General features: G+C 42.2%; 1 protein-coding gene across 1 annotated transcript in view; it reads left to right on the top strand.

The window, feature by feature from the left end:
• Window positions 1-17,461, top strand: part of LOC117514727 (CUB and sushi domain-containing protein 3-like) — an 885,172-nt gene that overhangs the window by 305,714 nt on the left and 561,997 nt on the right. Inside the window, exons 14-17 of the mRNA XM_034175291.1 lie at window positions 3,300-3,626; window positions 5,293-5,487; window positions 6,712-6,850; window positions 9,505-9,692. Coding sequence (XP_034031182.1) covers window positions 3,300-3,626; window positions 5,293-5,487; window positions 6,712-6,850; window positions 9,505-9,692 — 849 coding nt within the window. The remainder of the gene's footprint in view (window positions 1-3,299; window positions 3,627-5,292; window positions 5,488-6,711; window positions 6,851-9,504; window positions 9,693-17,461) is intronic.

The following is a 17,461-nucleotide window of genomic DNA, read 5'->3' as shown; positions in this document are numbered from 1 at the left end:
ATAAAAATATGGCATAACTGCTGGAAATATATATGTAGTTTTGCAGATATAGCTACTTATTCACTGTGCCCCTTGATTCACCGTGCCCGGTTTCCCCTAAATGGACTGCATTTATAAAATGCTTTTCCATCTGCATCAGACCCTCAAAGCTCGTTACAGTCATGCTTCACATTTACCCCGGTGTCAGGGTTCTGCCATACAAGGCGTCCACTACACACCAGGAGCACCTAGGGGATTAAGGACCTTGCCCAAGGGCCCTTAGTGATTTTCCAGTCAGGCTGGGCTTTGAACCAAGGATCTGGTCAACCAACCATCTGGTCTCAAGCCCAGCGCTTAACCATGAGGCCATCACCTCCCTCATATTGCTATATTTCTGTATTTTTGCACGCTAATGATCAGGTCGGTCTCCCTTTCACCCTCATGTTTTTCCGGCTGTGCAGCACCAATGGTAGCAGTGCTGTATCCCGATTGCTGAGCTAGTTATACAGTTCTGACATACAGTAGTGTTCAGAATAATAGTAGTGCTATGTGACTAAAAAGATTAATCCAGGTTTTGAGTATATTTCTTATTGTTACATGGGAAACAAGGTACCAGTAGATTCAGTAGATTCTCACAAATCCAACAAGACCAAGCATTCATGATATGCGCACTCTTAAGGCTATGAAATTGGGATATTAGTAAAAAAAAAGTAGAAAAGGGGGTGTTCACAATAATCGTAGCATCTGCTGTTGACGCTACAATCTCAAAACTATTATGGTCAAACTGCTTTTTTGGCAATCCTGTGAATCACTAAACTAGTATTTAGTTGTATAACCACAGTTTTTCATGATTTCTTCACATCTGCAAGGCATTAATTTTGTTGGTTTGGAACCAAGATTTTGCTTGTTTACTAGTGTGCTTGGGGTCATTGTCTTGTTGAAACACCCATTTCAAGGGCATGTCCTCTTCAGCATGAGGCAACATGACCTCTTCAAGTATTTCGACATATCCAAACTGATCTATTATACCTGGTATGTGATATATAGGCCCAACACCATAGTAGGAGAAACATGCCCATATCATGATGCTTGCACCACCATGCTTCACTGTCTTCACTGTGAACTGTGGCTTGAATTCAGAGTTTGGGGGTCATCTCACAAACTGTCTGCGGCCCTTGGACCCAAAAAGAACAATTTTACTCTCATCAGCCCACAAAATATTCCTCCATTTCTCTTTAGGCCAGTTGATGTGTTCTTTGGCAAATTGTAACCTCTTCTGCACATGTCTTTTATTTAACAGAGGGACTTTGCGGGGGATTCTTGCAAATAAATTAGCTTCACACAGGCATCTTATAACTGTCACAGCATTTACAGGTAACTCCAGACTGTCTTTGATCATCCTGGAGCTGATCAATGGGTGAGCCTTTGCCATTCTGGTTATTCTTCTATCCATTTTGATGATTGTTCTCCATTTTCTTCCACACATCTCTGTTTTTTTTTTTTTTTTTTTTTTGTCCATTTTAAAGCATTGGAGATCATTGTAGATGAACAGCCTATAATTCTTAACAATGTCTTGAACATCCCATTTTTCTCAGGTTTTCAAAAAGAAAAGCATTGTTCAGCAGGTGCTTCATCCTTACATAGGGGACACCTGATTCACACCTGTTTGTTCCACAAAACTGACAAACTCACTGACTGAATGGACTGCAAATGGTAAATGGACTGCATTTATATAGTGCTTTTCCATCTGTATCAGATGCTCAAAGCACTTTACAATAATGCCTCACATTCACCCCGATGTCAGGGTGCCGCCATACAAGGCGCTCACTACACACCGGGAGCAATAGAGGATTAAAGGCCTTGCCCAAGGTCCCTTAGTGATTTTCCAGTCAGGTGTGGATTTGAACGCATGATCTTCTGGACTCAAGCCCAACACCTTAACCACTAGACCATCACCTCCCCCCACTATGCCACACTACTATTATTGTGAACACCCCCTTTTCTACTTTTTTTTACTAATAGCCCAATTTCATAGCCTTAAGAGTGTGCATATCATGAATGCTTGGTCTTGTTGGATTTGTGAGAATCTACTGAATCTACTGGTACCTTGTTTCTCATGTAACAATAAGAAATATACTCAAAACCTGGATTAATCTTTTTAGTCACATAGCACTACTATTATTCTGAACACTACTGTAGTTCAATACACATCTTTGTGTTGTATCTTGTCCTGACAGAATTCATTGTTTTATAACCACTGAGAGTTACTCTAAAAACAAATTGCCTAACTGGAGGTATTTGTGTTTTAAATCATATTTAATCTACGAGGTCTGTCAATAAAGTATAGGTCCTTTTTATTTTTTTCAAAAACTATATGGATTTCATTCATATGTTTTTACGTCAGACATGCTTGAACCCTCGTGCGCATGCGTGAGTTTTTCCACGCCTGTCGGTCACGTCATTCGCCTTTGAGCACTCCTTGTGGGAGGAGTCGTCCAGCCCCTCGTCGGAATTCCTTTGTCTGAGAAGTTCCTGAGAGACTGGCGCTTTGTTTGATCAAAACGTTTTCTAAACCTGTGAGACACATCGAAGTGGACACGGTTCAAAAAATTAAGCTGGTTTTCAGTGAAAATTTTAACGGCTGATGAGAGATTTTGAGGTGATACTGTCGCTTTAAGGACTTCCCACGGCGTGAGACGTCGCGCAGCGGTCCCAGGCGCCATCGTCAGCCTGTTTCAAGCTGAAAACCTCCACATTTCAGACTCTATTGATCCAGGATGTCGTGAGAGAACTTTAACAGTGGAATATCTTCTTCTGAAACTTCTCTGTTCTCTCACGACGTCCTGGATCAATAGAGCCTGAAATGTGGAGGTTTTCAGCTTGAAACAGGCTGACGACGGCGCCTGAGAGTGCTGCGCGACGTCTCGCACCGTGGGAAGTCCTTAAAGCGACAGTATCACCTCAAAATCTCTCATCAGCCGTTAAAATTTTCACCGAAAACCAGCTTAATTTTTCAAACTGTGTCCACTTCGATGTGTCTCACAGGTTTAGAAAAGATTTTGATCAAACAAAGCGCCAGTCTCAGGAACTTCTCAGACAAAGGAATTCCGACGAGGGGCTGGACGACTCCTCCCACAAGGAGTGCTCACAGGCGAATGACGTCACCGACAGGCGTGGAAAAACTCACGCATGCGCACGAGGGTTCAAGCATGTCTGACGTAAAAACATATGAATGAAATCCATATAGTTTTTGAAAAAAATAAAAAGGACCTATACTTTATTGACAGCCCTCGTATTTTGTCCTTCTGTCTGGCATGCAGTTCCTTGTTTCTCCAACTTCACTGCTCCCATGGGAACCGTGCTGTCTCCTGACTACCCAGAAGGCTATGGAAACAACCTCAACTGCGTATGGCTGATTATTTCTGAGCCTGGTTCCAGAATTCACCTGGCTTTCAATGATTTTGACCTTGAGCCGCCCTACGACTTCCTGACGATCAAAGATGGGGATCAGACTGGTGCTACCATACTTGGCCGATTCTCGGGGGCAGAGGTTCCATCCCACCTGACATCCAACAGTAACATTCTGCAGCTGGAGTTTCAGGCTGATCATTCCATGTCTGGCAGAGGCTTCAACATTACTTATAGCAGTGAGTGACACACATTGATCAGCAAAAATGTGGATGAGTGAATGAGTTAATCCTCCCCAGCCAGCATGTGCAGACTAATTTACAAAAAAAGTAAATCAAAATAGTAAATCTTTTAACATATTAAAAGAACATATGAAATTAAATCAAATTGCTTCTGCTGATCTCTGGTGCACCACATGTATACAAGGAGCAATTTTGTTTTACCTGTATAATTTCCCATGTGGTCTGTCACCTAAATTATTGAAAATTATGACCAGCTGTGGTTGAAACTCACGTGTAATTTGTCTGTGTCCTGATCACTGGGTGCATTATGTGCTCGATGCGCTGTTCCACCCAGCCAACATGCTACCAAGTGCAAGGGGAAACATGATGTCCTTGCTTTTGACTGGTAGGATACAAGACAAAATATACAACAGAATGGGAAAATAATACTGAAATGAAACAATAGATAGAATGTGCGACTGGGGATGGTGGCAAAACTCTTTGTTGCTACTGCAAATTAGTGATGATTTGAACTGGAAACAATGATCCAGAAACCTGTTTCAAACACTGTTCCAGACATAATGAGCTGTGTTAATGGGGCCTCGACACATCGCTAACTCATTTCAAAGAAATGCTTTGAAACATTCCAGCTGATTTGGCCACTCTGGTGTTGAATGAACTAGGATGCCACTGTTATAATATTTCATATTAAAAGTCTACAATCACTCGAGTCAGTTTTCTGTTAAAGTTGCACATTTTTTAATAACATAAAGTGTCATGTCATGGCATCCATACACATAGTATGCAAAACTTAGCATTAGTATTTATGGGTGATGTTTAAACTGTTATTTAAAGCTACAGTCTGTAGGAAATCTAGCCAGTTAGCTCAGTGTTTCCTCAACTTTTTCCACAAACTTCTCCAAGTTGAAAATAGATCAAGTACCACTCTGTCTGACCTTGTCGAATAGATGTTTAATTTTATGTTACCTTTTGTTCATCCGATGGGAAAAGCACAGGTGAGATATGATTGGTCCTCATTCGGTTGTGAATAATCAATCAATCAATCAATCAATTTTTTTTATATAGCGCCAAATCACAACAAACAGTTGCCCCAAGGCGCTTTATATTGTAAGGCAAGGCCATACAATATAATAATAATATCTGCTTGATAAACGTCACTCATTTTATTGCCCTGCCAATATCTATCTTATACTTTCTCCATTGCTTTTCTGTTTAAGGAAACCTCGGGAACACGAGTCCTGATGGCCTTGCTGGTATCACAGTGGTTTTATTAACTGTTCCAACATGAGTCAGATACATTCAGTTTTTGTTGATCTTCATCTTATGCCAACATTTTTTTCCCCTTTGCCTCCACTTTCTCAGTTTCAGATCCACTATTTCAGGTTTGAACAGAAAATTTCCGATAGAATGCGTAATGAATGTGCAATACTATGGTGTTTTTGTCCTGATAAAGGTGCGACAAGCTATAAAGACAGAAACTATTATCGCCCCCTCAGGTGTACAGAGCAGATATCTGTTAGATTTTTTTTTCTTCTTGCTCTTTTCTCTCTTATGGACAGCTCCATCTATTTCCCTTATCATCCTCCTCTTGTAAGATCCCATTTCTCATTCACAAAGGAGAACATTCGTCACTCGATCTTGTTCTCTTTGTTCTCATTACAAGCTTTTGGTCGTAATGAGTGCCCCGACCCCGGTGTACCATTAAACGCCAGACGCTTTGGGGACAGTTTCCAACTGGGAAGCTCCATCTCTGTGGTCTGCGAAGAAGGTTTCATCAAGACGCAGGGAGCTGACACCATCACGTGCCATCTGGAGGAAGGCAAGGTGATGTGGAGCGGTCTCATTCCCAAATGTGAAGGTACTGGATTAACCGTGTGAGCGATATATAAATTATTCCACCATTGTCTGGTCCATACAGTAAATATTTGGATAGTGACACCATTTTTGTAATCGGGGGGTGAGTACTAAGGTTTGTGTTTAAAAACTTTAAAACCTACAAGAACCAGTTTCACTATTCCCAGTTCCTCCAAACTCCTCCACAGAAGCCTACAATTTATTTGAAGACGTTGTGGGTGTGTTGGTGACTTCCCTCACTAGTCTTCTTTTTACACGATCTCTCAGTTTTTGAGATCTGCCTACTTCAGATAGATTCATCACAACGTACCATGCACGTAAATGATGTCAAAGACACATTCATTCATATCTATTCCTGCTTACTCCAATCAGTGGTCACGGGGTGCTGGAGTCTATCCCAGCAGTCGTAGGGCGTGAGGTGGGGTACACCCTGAACAGGACACCACTTCATCGCAGGGCCACATACAGACAAACTCATTCACACACACACACACACACACACACACACACACACACACACACACACACACACACACACACACACACACACACACACACACACACACACACACACACACACACACACACACACACACCTACGGCTAGTTTAGAGTCACCAGTTCTCCTAGCTTGCATGTTTTTAGAAGTGGGACAAAGACGGGTAGAACATGCAAACTCCATACAGAAAGGACCAGATGGAAAGCGACCCCACGACCTTCCTGCTGTAAGGGAACTGTGTTAACCACTAAGCCACTGTGCTGCCTAAGACGTATTCAGTGATGTGGAAATATTCAACGCCTTGAATTAAACCTAAAAGTCGACAGTACAAGCGCATCTTGATTTGAATTTTTTTCTTGTAAACTTCATAGTGGGGGAGAAAAGGGAAAAGTCCTCGTCTAAATACTTATAAACCAAGTGTTCGTGAGCTAAGAAGAAAAATGAGATTTCGACTCTTACAGTAAAAATGCATAGGTCATATAGAATGCAGAACTGAGGTATTTGTGTGACCTTAACTCTGTGGGAACTCATTCTACAGGAGCTTTTCTTTCATGTTGGTAAGAAAAAAATATGAGTGAGGTGTGTCATCTGTAAAGTAACATCTTTCCATCCCTACTCCACATTTTTCTCATTTTTGCCACCACCTCCTCCACTCTTTTGATCTGTTTATGTGTTCAATTTATATCCTTATTCCCCCCCCCCACCACCACCACCACCACTGCCCCTCTAGCACCTTGCGGTGGCCACTACTCAGGTCCGTCTGGAATCATCCTGTCCCCTGGGTGGCCGGGCTACTACAAAGACTCTCTGAGTTGTGAGTGGGTCATTGAGGCCGAGCCGGGACGCTCCATCAAGATCAGCTTTGACAGGTCCGTATGACAGTACTGCAACAGCTCAGCCATGGGAGATACACACACACACACACACACACACACACACACACACACACACCAAAATGATGCAGAGCAAAATGATAGTGCACATATCTGCATGCTGCACCGTGCATCCACTCAGACAGGCAGACACATGAAATGGATGCACATGCTGCACACGGACACAAACACAGAACCCTCAGAAAGCTGGAGAAGGTGCAATGCAGATTTTCCCAATATTCCAATAAGTCCAAAGTAATTCCATCAGTGGCTCCTGCTCACTTTCTCACCAAATGCCAACAGAAAGGAAGTAAAAGGCAAATGCTTTGCTTTTAAGATTTCTCTGCCTTACCATAAAAAGTGAGACATTTTTTAACTGTCATTGCTTTTTCTTGCTACTCTGGCGCACTGGCTTAATGAAGACAAAAATAGGTTTGGCTGTGTGTGTGTGTGTGTGTGTGTGAGAGAGAGAGCTGAACTAGTTTGACCCTCTGATCCTTGAAATGAGCTGAGGGTTTCTTATGTTCATTCTGTGACGTTTTTGATGCCATAATATTGACAGTAATTTGTTCCTTTCTTTCACCTCTCCCCATTGATGACAATGAATTGCAGTTTTCTTCCTTTTAAAGTGTCTGAAAGTGTTTTTGCTTCATTACTAGCAATTATCAAACCTGGCTTATCTGTCAGGCTTTTAAATTACTTTTCTTTTTGTTGGATATTATACAAATAATGAATGTTTGAGTTCATTGGTACGAATATTTCATTCACCTCGTTGAATTGTATGTTCCAGCTTTCACTGAATTAAATATTCCTACCATTGAAAGAACGTAAAATCATTATTTGTTTTATATAACGGCTAAAATAGATCCTTGTCATTTCATATTTTATTAATTCATAAACAACAGAAAAGGGACTTAACATTTTGGTGTTCCACTGCTGCTAAAGTCCAACAGAAACTTTAAATAGGAGTCCAAATTGTGACACGTTGTCTGGTGATGCTGTGCCCTGATGTCGTACTTCCAAAAAAAAAAGAAAAAAAGCCGTGTAGTTCCTCAGTCCAGCGAAAAAACACGTCAGCTTTTCAGCTTTTCATCCGAACAGCTCTTCATGCTGTACAGACGGTTTACAGCGGAGTGGATTTGTGTGTGTGTGTGTGTGTTAGAAGAACTAGCACCGTCAATTAGCTCGATCAAATCATCATCTGCCAGCAAAACAGACTCCGCCATGTTTGCACAGCAGATATGGAATATAGCATTCAAAACCATCTGTTCATTAGTGTGTAATTACGTGCAACAATGAATCAAATTGTTTTTGTAATCTTAGACTGAGCCCTTCATATCTACATGGGAGTGAGCCCCCTCATGGAGGCCACCATATTGCACCACCATATTGACACATGAGCCCAATAGGTGCACACACATATTCCATTGTTGCCATTTTGCAGCACAACCTGTGCTATTCTTTGATACATTTTAAATCATTAATTTGTGTAGGACCATGTTTAGATAAAAAAAGTTAGATAAGCTTGCACCCGGGCTTTTGTTTAACCTCTTACCATTTTTGATCTGCTTATGAATGTGGTGGCATTTTGGATATATAGTTTCCCTGCTTCATGCTTTTTGCAGATGACGTGTTCTACAGCATCAAGTGGGAGGATGTTAATAAAACGCTGAAGGGCTTTGGGAGTCAGATGATTGAAGATTAATTGAATGATGACAAACATTTAACATTTAATGATCATGATTCAGGGGTGGACTTGCAGAGAGTTACTGAAACACAGGCTAAACGGTAACTGAAGATAGTGAATTACTTGTAAATCCAGGAGTGTTCTGCAGGCTGCAGCCTGGAGAAAATAAGTATGAATGAATGAATGAATGGATTTATTCGGCACACACACAAATCCGAAAGAACAGAAACATACCAATAATATGAATGTTATATAAACAAGCCTGTGAGTCCGAAAGGGTGTGGGCAGAAGTAGACGGGAGTATTGGAAGTGCTGTGTGATGAAAGAATCATGGCAAGGTTTTAAAGGTAGTATTCAAAAAAGCTTGTTTAAGATCAGCAATGATGTATGGACCTGAGACTTGAGCAGTGAAGGGAATGTGAGAGAAGAAGTTGGATGTTGCAGAAATTAAAATATTCAGATGAATGTGTGGAATTTTAAAGCTGGGCAGAATAAGAAATGGGCCACTTGGAGATAGAAGAAAAGTAAGAAAGTTCAGGAAGAAAGTAGGTTGAGGAGGTTTGGACATATATTTAGAAGAAATGATAACTATGACAGTAAAATAGTGAGTTTGGATGTATAGGCAGAAAGAAGGAGATAAGGCCTGAATCGACAATCATTGATAGAATTACCAAAAACATGAAGGAAGAGGCTAATTATTGAGTAAATTCAGCACTGGGCTAATTTCAAAAGTCATTGGAAACACTGAACCCACATCGATGTTGCGAAAGATGATGATCAAGAGGCAAACTGTCCAAAAATAAACTGATCTGATGTGTTTGATGTGTGTTGAGTTTATAGATTTATCCCCTCAAAAAAATGTAATTTTTTTTTCTGCAGCGTGAGGAGGCTACTTGATGTCAACCTGTTGAATAACTGCATCTCATCTGAAAGTTCTTGTATCTCTCCTGTCTTTACCTTTAAGGTTTCAAACGGAACTCAGTTACGACTTCTTGGAGGTGCATGATGGCCCAAACCTACTTTCTCCTCTGATTGGATCCTTCAATGGAACCCAAGTCCCTCAGTTCCTGTTTAGCAGCAGTAACTTCCTCTACCTGCTCTTCACCACTGATAACAGTCGATCTAACAGTGGTTTCAAGATCTTCTATGAAGGTGAGAGTACATTTATGATGCTACTGCCTTTGCTAGTCCACAGGCAAAGCAGGCGTTTGCTGCTGCTTAAGGTGCCCAGACAACCCTTAAAATCCAGGATGAGTACACCATGGCCTACACGGATATGTATGGTAGCAGCTATAGCCAGGTAGGCATCAATGAAGGATTACACAAAGGTCAAAATTTTAAAATCAAGCGATCATATTGAAAAGTATACCACATTACTTGCTGGCTCATAAATATCCAAAAATGTATAGTTTGGACTATCTATGACTGAATACTATGGAGTTATGGGGTAAAAACAGCGAAAATTCTGACAAAGGTCAGTTTCAGTTTGTACAGGGGTCAAACGCTAAAGTTAAGTTGCTCCTATTTTGGTAAAAAGTGATACAAATTATTGGTTGAGTTAATAGAGTTTCAAAAAGGAAACATTTTCATAATCCATTATGCTCCATTATCACATTACAGGGTAATGTGCCATATGTCATAGAATCCAATAACTGTTGACATTGTTGGACCTTTAGTTTGGGAACCATGCTTGAAACGTTTCCATTAATTAATTCTATTAGCTCAACCAGTAATTAGCCCAACAACAAGCTCCTCACTCATGAGGCCAACGCTCTACCGGGTCAGCCAAAAGGAGAATCACCTTTAACCAAGCAAGTAGGAACATGTTTCAGTTTGGATGTCACCTTACTTTATTGTTGTAAACTACAGCTGAAATTTTGCACCTTCTTGCGAATAAAATCCTTCTCTGGCCGCTCCACCATGAAGCTGCAAAATTGCAAAAATTCTGACACTGTCCCAACTACATACGGGTCTGTCTGTAAAAATGTAAGAAGCTCCAAAACTGTGTTTGCTGTAACATGGTATTTTCACACCTTAAAGTCTGAAATGAGATCTATGCTAGGAGTTGTGGTTTCGTTCAGTTGCGCACATTTGGTTCAGTTAGTTTGATTTTATATTGTAATGTTGCATTCGCAGTGAACAATTTTTCAACATACTTCAGTCCGGTCGTCATCATCTATGAAGGTTGCGTCTGCCGGTACTTGACACTGACTGGGTTGTAGACGTGCATGAGTTTGACATGGGCTTGTTTTCAATTTGGCAGGTCACTCTGTTTGAATTTAGGATTTTTTTTTATGTCTCTCCATCTCACACTCCATCTTACTCCCACTCATGAACAAGGCCACAACATACTTAAACTCCTCCACTTGGGGCAGTGACTCTCCCCTGACACAGAGGGGACAGTCCACTCTTTTCCAATAGAGACAGGGTCTAACTCTTGTGGCATGAAATGTTTTAATCACTGGAATCATCTAACCTTACTTAAATGGCTGTAGTTCGTATGAATAATTATTTTGAACTTATTTTCCATTGAAGTCAATCCATAACGTTGTGACAAACCTCCTGGTATGTGATCACATTACCCTTGAAGTAAGACCAGGGTAATATTTCTTAATAATTTTTAACAGATACAACTTTAGATTACTTTTAAACAAAGTGCAGAGAGGTTGACTTCAAGGCCTTGGACTGCCAAAGATGAAAACTGTTCCTGTAGTCTCTGCGGTACATAATCAAATAGCCTGAAAGTCGACTGTCTGGGGAAAAGCCGCCTGTGTTCGGGAATTTTGTTTTGTAGGCTTTTCTTTCTCCATCATTATGCATGGAGTGAAATATAAAACAGAAAAATGCTCTGGACATAGTGAGAGCTGTTTTCACAGCTGTTTGCACGAGTGCCATTACCCTTGTCATTCAGATGTGATTCATAAGACCAAGTTTGTTATTATGTCTGTATTATTGACTGAGAGCAAACCATGAGTGCCTTCATCTTATTACGTCTCACTCTCAAGTGCATTTCTCTTTGTTGATGAGCCTATCGAAAAGCAATAACAGTGAGATCGTATTAGTTCTTCCATTGCAATTTTGGATGTATCTTATTGTTGAAATGCTTTGGGAAATCCCAGCCTCATTCATTTGTTCATTGGTCTTACAGAACAGAGCCATTGTGAATCATGCTCCAAAGTACACAAATACTGCTTCGTTTTCCTGTATGTAAAATTTTTATTGAAGTTGCACATATTCTATTATCTAGTGTGTGTGTGTGTGTGTGTGTGTGTAAGGGCCCCTTCACACATTAACATGAAAGATCCGGAAACCCGGAAGAAAATCCGCAAATCAACCCCGAAATGGGGAACCACGAACCATCCATCTGCTGTCGTGAGGGACCTATGGTCGCACAGGCGTGCACGACACACCGGTGACGGTTTCGTGCACGCTCGTGCATGCTCGAACAGCTGGAACGTGCTGCACCACATCGCGTCTCTGTTGTGGAGGAAAAAAATAAAAACCACACATCATAAAAAAGCACCACATTTTATTGAATCCCTCTTATCGGACAACACAAGTATGAACGGTCTGTTCCTCTGTCGATGGCCCATGGTCATAGACATACAGTCATGAAATGACATGAATGAAGCAGTGTGCTCTCATTATGTCCAGCTGGGTGTATAAATAATTAATACAGTCATCAGACTCTGATATATGAGATATCAGTGTATAATTAGTGAAAATCACTGGGTTGATATAAAAAAAAATGAAAGGGGACCCAATACAGAACCCCGCAGTTAAATAACCCTGGTTAAATAAAAAAATAAATGCTACTCGCAGGATTCAAACCTGCAGTTTACAAAAGCTCTGATTAACAGACGGAAACTTTACCACCGCGCTACAATCACTGTCTTTATAAAAGGAGTGTTAAATGCTTAAATTCAACAGGGAGATGAACATACGAGGTCTGTTGGAAAACTATCCGACCTTTTTATTTTTTTCAAAAACTATATGGATTTGAATCGTGCGCTTGCATCAGCCAAGCTTGAACCTTCGTGCGCATGCGTGAGCTTTTTCACGCCTGTCGGTTGCGTCATTCACCTGTGAGCAGGCTTTGAGTGAGCAGTGGTCCACCCCCCTCATCGGATTTTTATTGTGAGGGAAATGTCTGAATGATTTGGAGCTTTGCTGCATCAAATTTTTCCAGAAACTGTGAGAGACAACCAGGTGGGAACCATTCGGAAGATTCAGACGGCTTTCAGGGACAATTCTATGGGGATCACACAGATGAAGGAGTGTTACAACCGGTTTAAAGACGGCGCACAATGGCGGAGGGCACGCTGCACTCCGAGCGGCGATCGACAGGCTGAAACGACCAGATCATTTCAAAACTGAACGCTGTGTTGATCCGGGATGTCATCTGACTACTACAGAAATGACAGAAGAGGTGGACATACCACTTTTTCAGCACTTTCCACTGTTACAGGAGTTTTTGTCATGAAAAGACGTGCGGAGGAATTTGCGCGTTGGGACGGAGCCGCTCATGGCACGGGACAAAAAGCAACGGCGTGATGAAGCCTCACAGGACATGTTGTGGCATGTCCAGCTCGTCCACAATTTCTCGGATAGTCACATGACTGAAAAGCCACCGAAAGCCGTCTGAATCTTCCAAATGGTGCAAGAGCTGGGCATGTTACAACATGTCCTGTGAGACCAACACGGAGGTGCTTTTGTCCCGCGCCATTAGCAGCTCCGTGGTGAATTCCTCCGCATGTCTTTTCATGACAAAAACTCCTGTAACAGTGGAATGTGCCGAAAAAGTGGTATGTCCACCTCTTCTGCCATTTCTGTAGTAGTCAGACGACGTCCCGGATCAACACAGCATTCAGTTTGGAAATGATCTGGTCGTTTTAGCCTGTCGATCGCCACTCGGAGCACGGCATGCCCTAGAATCGTCCCTGAAAGCCGTCTGAATCTTCCGAATGGTTCCCACCTGGTTGTCTCTCGCAGTTTCTGGAAAAATTTGATGCCGCAAAGCTCCAAATCATTCAGACATTTTCCTCACAATAAAAATCTGACGAGGGGGGTGGACCACTGCTCACTCAAAGCCTGCCCACAGGTGAATGATGCAACCGACAGGCGTGAAAAAACTCACGCATGCGCACGAAAGTTCAAGCTTGGCTGATGCAAGCGCACATGATTCAAATCCATAGTTTTTGCAAAAAATAAAAAAGTCGGATAGTTTTCTAACAGACCTCGTATGTTTTAAAAAAAGAAATTAGATGATGTATGGACATGTTTCAGGCCAGCCCGCAGCTTGCTGAGGTGCACTGTGTGTGGCCACTACAGCCCGGTGCAAAGGTGAAAGATGTTTTATGTATTTCCACGTGAGGACAGCAGGTAGGGACACAGAGGAAAGTTGTAAGTTCATGTCTTTCAAAATACGGTACATGTTCCCGAGCTAGGACGTCCAGGAGCAGAGATCTCGCAGACCAATGTGTCACTCTCTGTTTCTGTGTTATGTGGTCTTTCATTTTAGTTATTTGTTATGTAATTGCATATGTATGTATTGTTGTAATTATTTATATACACCTGTCCTGGCGGTGGTCTCTTTGTTTGTAATGTGACATGGCATGTGTACTGAGACATCATTTCCAGCTGTCAATGTGCTGCGATCAGCTGACAGGCGCCTGCCCGTGCTGCGTGCGCTCAGATGTAGCTGTCCGGCCCCCATGTGATCATGTCTGTAAATGCATATAAGCATTTTATGCAAGTGTGCAAGGTTGCGCAAAACACGCATATGCCACATGTGTTTTGGGGGTGAAAGGCAGGGGGGTGTGACACATGTGCACCTGTGCAATACACATTGCGCATCACATGTGTGTTGGTTTTTGCAATGCCACACTTGTGGGGACACTTAGACAAATTTCACATCCAGCTCGAAAGTGATCATCTGCTGACTGTTTTTGTGCCAACACCTGCCGCAAGAGGGATCGAATGGGCTCCCACAGGGCATTCTGGCTTTTGGCCGCTGGTGTGCATGAATAATTGTAGCGACAGGTGTACGAGGTGTTTGAGGCAGCTCCCATTTTTCATGACTGGCATGCAATTCCTCCTTCATGGAGAAACTGTAGAGAGCTGACATTTGCCGTTTGGTATGTTTATGTGTTTTGGGTCAAGGTTGAATGCCGCGAAAACAGAAAGTTGATAGGACTAACATTTTTTGGAGAAAATAGGGATATGAGATAACAACAGTGAACAATGGATGTTGATAATTCTGGGCTTACAGAAAGTTGATAGGACTAATAAGGGCTCAGGGGTGGGGGAATTAATTGACAGCTGTATAGACCAAGTTATTTTTTTCTGGACACATGCAAATGTTCAGTATTAGCAGACGTATGAAGACCAATACAGTAGTTTTAATTAAAATCTTTACATGAATGGATAGTTCTCACAGAAAAGAAAATTTAGCATAGCAAAGTCTCTTGTGTTCATGCTGTTGCACAGCTGTTGGAGACACTCTCTCTGCACTATGAATGGACATAATGACTTTCTAAAGACATTCTTTTGTTTATCCTCAAGTGCTATGAACAGTAGAGCAAAAGAAATATCTCAACATTGCCAGTTGTTCATGACATCAACTAAATGTGCCAAATAATGCATACAGTTATTCACAAAACTTTCTCTTTTTAATTTCCTGTACTTTCAGATAAAATCATTATAGAAACTTTGCATAATTTCTTACCGCCTGTAATCCAGCTTCTGTGAGATGTTCTGACTTGAACTGTGCTGTTCCTTTTGGTTGCTAAGGTGACCGTGGGCGCACCTGATTCCTTTTGGATTATTGTAATTAGTTCACCTGGAGCGTAAGTGTGAAGGAGTGGATATAAGACGGGGTTTTGTGGAACGAAGGAGGACTTTTTTTGCTCCGTTCCACCTCGCTTCTTTGGAGAGAGGACAGAGATTTTCGGCGGAACAGCAGGAGGAGCAGCGGGTGAGGAAGTGATCATTTAAAAAGGAGCCATACTGGCGCTGACGTGACTGGTTTCAGTTGAAATACTCCTGCTGAAGAGACGTCACGACGTGGATTATCCGCAACGGCAGGGGAGGACCCTGCCGTGTCTGTGAGTACGTTTGATGTGGTTGTGAGGAGCCTGTTTTAATCAGAAAGTCGGAGTTTCCTTGGAGTTGGAGTTGTGCGCTCGCTGGCCTGGGTGTGTGTGTGTAGGTGCATGGAAGCTGCGGCGACGAAGAGAGGTGTTACGAGGAGGGATCAGTGACGAGGAGGCTGCGCGCTTGGTGATTGGAGGAAGCCACGCCCCGCCAAGAGAGAGTGTGTCGTGCAGAAGTGGAGGATAGCAGGGCCCGCCCTGAGACGACAGCAGGAAGTATTTGTGGATTGTCTGTCATCGTGACTGACTGCTCGCAGAGTGACTTTTTTATATTTGTTTTTATATATAAATTCTGGTTTAAATTGTTTTTTTTTTTTTATTATATATTTTGTGATTTCTAATAAATTGTAATATTAAGTTTGCTTTGTTTGGTTACTCCAGCTCCATTTTTATTATAGTTACATGCATTATTTGATTGTGTTTTCATTCATTAATTCAAAACCACAATAACCCGCAAACCCGGGCTTACATAATTTGGCGTCACGAACAGGATACCATTTTCTGAGAGCTGGTGTTTCTGAACAGAAGCAAATATGATGATGCCAGTGTACCCAAGTGCACCTTGGCTCCCTAGATTTAGAGGGCCAGGTGACGAATTAAGGTACTGTGACTGGAAGGAACAGATTAAGGGGTTTTTGGGGTTTCAGGATTTGACAGAGGTTGGGAAAGTGAGTATTGTTTTAGGAGCATTGACTGGGGAAGCTAAGCGCCAAATTTTAGTTTTAGATGAAGAGGAGAAAAGTAAAATTTCAAAAATTTTTGCTCACTTAGATTTATTATATGATGAACAAGTTTCTGTTCCCGTTTTGAGGTCTATCTTTTTTAGTTGTGTCCAGGGAGAAGATGAGCCTATACAGTCGTTCATGTTAAGGTTGTGTGAATTGTATCGGAAGTTGCAGTATTTGGATTCTGATAATGCCCCCTCTGAAAGGACTCTGCAAGACCAGTTGTTGCTGGGACTTCGTGAAGGGCCTTTTGCTAGGGCCTTGAAGGTTTATGCTCGCCGGAACCCTGAGTTAGGTTTTGCTGAGCTGCAAAAGGAGGCACGTCAGCTTGATTTGGAGTATGGGGTGTCAAGCTGGATGTAACCTGTTTATCGGTTGGGGAACCGTATGATTTGGGTAGGCCCTATCAGGGTTCCGATTGGAAAAAGCAGTTAAAGGGTGAGATTCTGGCAGAAGTGAAGGAGCAGGTTAGGGGGTTGGCTCAGGATATAGTGGCAGAGTTTAAGCCGCAAAGATATCCAGTTTTATCTGAATCTAGGTCTGTTAAACCTATGCGGAGGCAACGGTATTCACCTAGGCGATCCCGTGATTGGGATGAGCAAGGTCGGCCTATTTGTTATTGTTGTGGGAAGGTGGGGCATATTGCTCGGCACTGTGTGTCTGTAGTTGAACCGGCTTTAAACTGGTAGACCCTGCTGCTGAGGTCCGAGTTGCAGGGGCTGCTGCCATACCACCATTATCCAGGACCTCTGATGCTCTTATTGGTCAGTGTCCCACTATAGAGCTAACTATTGAGGGAATTCGGTTGGGTGGCTTGCTGGATACAGGGTCACAAGTTACTATAATGGCTGAGAGCCTGTTTAATAAGTATTTTGGACAGATTAAGCTTGGGCAGGCCCCGATGTGGTTTCGACTGAGTGCTGTCAATGGGTTGGAAATTCCGTGTGTTGGTTACGCGGTATTGGATGTGGAGGTTGAGGGGATCAGGGTCTCGGATCGAGGGGTGGTGGTTGTTAAGGATGAGAAGTGCTCGAGCCCTTTG

The sequence above is a fragment of the Thalassophryne amazonica genome, chromosome 7 (genome assembly GCF_902500255.1).
Source record: "Thalassophryne amazonica chromosome 7, fThaAma1.1, whole genome shotgun sequence".
Taxonomy (NCBI): Eukaryota; Metazoa; Chordata; class Actinopteri; order Batrachoidiformes; family Batrachoididae; genus Thalassophryne; species Thalassophryne amazonica.
The sequence above is the reverse complement of the archived record's forward strand: the minus strand, read 5'-3'. Positions and strand labels throughout refer to the sequence as shown.